The following is a 3,953-nucleotide window of genomic DNA, read 5'->3' as shown; positions in this document are numbered from 1 at the left end:
GACCCTGACGCTGCCTCCTCCCAGCCCCAAAGGCGGGGACGGGGCTGTGACCCGCGCCGGCGCCCCCACGGGTCGCGTCCCGCCCGCAGCATGCGGCCCCGGGCCCCCGCGGCCTCCGCCCGCACGCCGCTTCCCACGGGCCCCTCCCCGCCCCCGCGGCACGGCCCGCGCCCCCGGCGCCCTGCCCTCCCCACCCCAAGGCACGCGTGGAGGACGCGGGGCTCCTCCCCTCACCCCCCCCCCCCCCCCCGCGCGACGTCACCGCCCCCGGTGGCGCGAGCCGCTCGGGCAGTGACGTCGCGTGGCGCTACCGGACGGCGGCGCCGCCCCCTCCCCGCCCACCGCCGCGCCGGGACCCGCAAGCAGGTACACGGGGGTACGGGGAGGGGGCGCGGGGGGGGGGGCTGTGAACCTCTGCCCGGGCACGCACCCACCCGCGGGCAGAGCTCCCGGGCGCCGCGCCGACGGCGACACCCACGGCTGGGACCCGCGGGACGCCCCCCCGTCCCTGCACCGGGCCGCCCGGCCCCCGCACCGCCGCGGCACCGGCCCCCGTGACAGCGTGGGGACGACTGGCCTGCGCCCCCAAAACACGCTGACACCCCGCCCCCCCCACCTCGCGCGAGCAACAGGGCCCTCACCGCCACCCTCCCTGCCCGCGCACGGCCCCGTCTCTGCCGGGGGCTCTGCACGCCGGCACCGGGACCCCCGGGGAGCGCTGCCGGAATCGCCCCTCGGGTCCCAAATCCGCGCAGGCCAATCACCAAGGCTGATGACACCCGAGGCCCCCCCACGCACCACATGCTCCCCAAAACCCACATCCCACTGGCACCCTTCTGCCAGCGTGGGACCCCTGCCCCCTCCCACAGCGAGAGGAGCCCAAGAGGGGGCATCCTCCCCTCTCCATCTGCATCTACGCACCCCGCACCCTCTGTCTCCTGGACCCACTCTCCCCACCCCCCATGCCCCACCGGGCTCCCAATCTCGTGCCCTGCTTGGACCCAGCCCCTACACCCCCAGGGACAGACGGGCTCGAGAGACCGGGGATGCCTTCTGCATCCCTTCTGCCACCAGCAGACCAACCCTCTCTCTTTCACGCAGGAGGCCACCATGGACCTGGTCCTGGACGCTGCAGACCAACACCTCCTCACGCCCTACGTGTACCCCACGGGCTGGCCGGAGGGTGAGCCCTGCCGCCAGCTCCTCAGCCTCTTTGTCATCACCAACCTGGGGGCGCTTGCCCTCTACCTGCTTTTCGGCAGTGTCAGCTACTACTTCATCTTTGACCACGAGCTCAAGAAGCATCCCCAGTTCCTAGAGGTGGGTGCACCCCACGCCACGGTGCCCCTGCCTCACTGGGGCCCCTCAGTGCTTCGCCCGCACCATGCACTGCTGGCGGCCCCCTCACCATCTTGCATCCCGAGGCCATTGCCAGTGGCGCAGGCCGGAGCCGTGACACGGGCTGTCCCCCGTGCCTGTTTGCACTCTCTGCTTTTCCCTGCTCACATCATTCCCTGGGCAGCAGCCATCGCCGCTCACACATATCCTGGCTCAAGGCTGGACGCTGACACCCACGCACAGACCGATGACCATCTCTGCACCCCGCTTCTGCGAGTCCATGGCTGCCTAACCTGTAACAGCTCAGCCCTCCAGTGCCTGCCCACGCGGGGTGCTCCGTGGTTACTGACCAAAAAAAAAATAAGTCCCACTTGCACACTGTACTAGTCGCAGCAGCCAGCATCGGCCCTGCTGTGAGCACAGCTCTCCCCAAAAAGGCAACACCCCACGTCACGGGGTGTGAGGGGTCGGGACATCAGGCCTCTCTGGTTTCTGCCTGGCTCCCCATCCCCTGATCCCTTTTCCACTGCCGCCCCTCCCACAGAACCAGGTGCGCCGGGAGATCACCTACGCGCTGCGCTCCCTCCCCTGGATCAGCGTCCCCACCGTCGCCCTGTTCTTCGCCGAGGTGCGGGGCTACAGCAAGCTCTATGACAACATCGAGGACTCCCCGTATGGTGAGATGCTCCACCGCACCCCTCTGCCAGGCCAGCATCCTCTCCCTGCCGTCCGGGTGGCCTCCCTCAGCTTCCCCGGGGTGGGCAGTGTACTCCCCTTTCTTCTGATCACAGCACGCCTCATGTGAGCTCCACAAAATCCACCTGGGCACCTCCTGCCTCAAACCAGTCCATCTAGTTGTCACAGGTCCCTTTAGACCCACAAAGGGAGGTGGCCACCCCTCCCCAGCTTGGGGACAGGGCACGATGGCCCACTTGACACACACTCACCTCCACCAAGGGCAGCCTTCCCTTCCCGAGGCTCAGCTCCCCACAAACCAGCACCCAACTGACTTTCCCCAAGTCACAGAGACCTGCCCGGCCCTCTTGCTACATCTCCTTGACAGGATAAGCCCCACCGTGAGGGCCGTCACATCTCCCCAGCCGCCGCAGCCCCTGGCTCCACGCTGGCCCTCGTCACTTCACAGCAGACACAGGCACTCCCCCTAACACCCCTGTTCCCCCAGGCTGGTCGGGTGTCTTCCTCAGCATGCTGTCCTTCCTCTTCTTCACCGACATGGGCATCTACTGGATACACCGCGCTCTCCACCACAAACTGCTCTATAAGGTACAACATGGGACAGTGGGCCCCAAGCAATAGCCCTAGCCCTGCGCTGGGGCCACAGCCGAGCCGCTCCTCCGGGGACGGCATGCCCCAGGGGTACGGAGGGGCTCAGCCTGCCTGAACAAGGCCTCACAATGGGAGCCGAGAGCCCGTTAGGGCCCGCTCCAAGCGTACGTGCTTCGCCTGCCCTTCAGGGGGCAACAGCCATCGGCTCCTGGGGGGCAAGTCCATCCCCAGTCAGGGGAACCCCTAAAAAGGGGCCAGCCTAGGCAGGTCCCTCACCCACTCCCACCTCGGGAACTGATGGCGCACCCTCTCTCCACAGCGCTTCCACAAGCCTCACCACCTCTGGAAGATCGCGACGCCCTTTGCCAGCCACGCCTTCCACCCTGTCGACGGCTTCATGCAGAGCCTGCCCTACCACGTCTACCCCTTCCTCTTTCCCCTGCACAAAGTCACCTACTTGGGCCTCTACATCTTCGTCAACGTCTGGACCATCTCCATTCACGATGGCGACTACCGCGTTCCCCGCCTGCTGCGGCATGTCATCAACGGATCGGCTCACCACACCGACCACCACTTGTACTTCGACTACAACTACGGGCAGTACTTCACCCTCTGGGACAAGATCGGCGGCTCCTACAAGAGCCCCACGGCCTTTGAGGGCAAAGGCCCCCACGATTACTTGCGCAAGCTTCGAGAGAAAGACCCGAAGGTGTCCAACGGCACCCTGGACGCCAAGACCGACTAGGGTTCCCTTTGTCCCAGCCTCACTCTGGGACAAGATTCTCTGTCTGGATTCATCCTGTTCCTCCCCAGCCTCTCGAGACTACTTTCCCACAGACAAAGAGGCCCTGTCCCCTGGCGGCACGACTGGTGTGGGGCAATTCCCAGCACCCGAGGCCACTCGCACAGCCAGGCCCGGAGGGGTCTCCTGCCCTGGACATTCGGTCCCCACTGCCTCCGACACCAGACAGCCCCTAACCTCAGAGGTCCGTCGGCACAACCCGCGCAATGATGTGGTACATGCCACCCCTCCCGCTTCTGGTATCAGATGTCTTTTTGTGCCACACACCCCTGCCTGGCAGGGACTCGTGCGACGGCAGCGCATGGCTTCGGTGAGTGCTTTAGCCCTCCCCTGCTCCCGAAATGGCAATGTCCAGGCTTGCTGCTGAGTTACAGCCTTGTCCTATGCCACAAATCTGCCCTGCTCCCCCTATTTCTCCCCATTCTGCTGCCTTTGGATCTCTGCTAAGGTCCCTGCGCTGCTTTGGTACTGTGCTGCTGCTTTACAAAAAAAAAAAAATAATAACATGGCACAAATAGAACAATAA

At 65.6% G+C, this 3,953-nt stretch overlaps 1 protein-coding gene across 1 annotated transcript; it reads left to right on the top strand.

Moving 5' to 3' along the window:
- Window positions 1–247: 247 nt before the first annotated feature.
- Window positions 248–3,931, top strand: SC5D (sterol-C5-desaturase). Its single transcript, XM_086766372.1, has 5 exons — window positions 248–366; window positions 1,102–1,320; window positions 1,883–2,015; window positions 2,522–2,622; window positions 2,945–3,931. Exons 2-5 carry the CDS (start codon window positions 1,111–1,113, stop codon window positions 3,368–3,370), a joined length of 870 nt encoding a protein of 289 aa, XP_086622498.1. The 5' UTR covers window positions 248–366; window positions 1,102–1,110; the 3' UTR covers window positions 3,371–3,931.
- Window positions 3,932–3,953: the final 22 nt, after the last annotated feature.

Source organism: Chlamydotis macqueenii, chromosome 24 (assembly GCF_036417535.1).
Source record: "Chlamydotis macqueenii isolate bChlMac1 chromosome 24, bChlMac1.mat, whole genome shotgun sequence".
Lineage (NCBI taxonomy): Eukaryota > Metazoa > Chordata > Aves > Otidiformes > Otididae > Chlamydotis > Chlamydotis macqueenii.
Note: the sequence above shows the minus strand (reverse complement) of the source record. Positions and strands in the feature narration are given on the sequence as shown.

Coding starts and splice junctions, on each gene's coding strand:
- SC5D (XM_086766372.1), top strand. CDS start 1,111: ATGGACCTGGTCCTGGACGCTGCAGACCAACACCTCCTCACGCCCTAC. Junction 2,016..2,521: donor CATCGAGGACTCCCCGTATG/GTGAGATGCTCC, acceptor CTGTTCCCCCAG/GCTGGTCGGGTGTCTTCCTC. Junction 2,623..2,944: donor ACCACAAACTGCTCTATAAG/GTACAACATGGG, acceptor CTCTCTCCACAG/CGCTTCCACAAGCCTCACCA.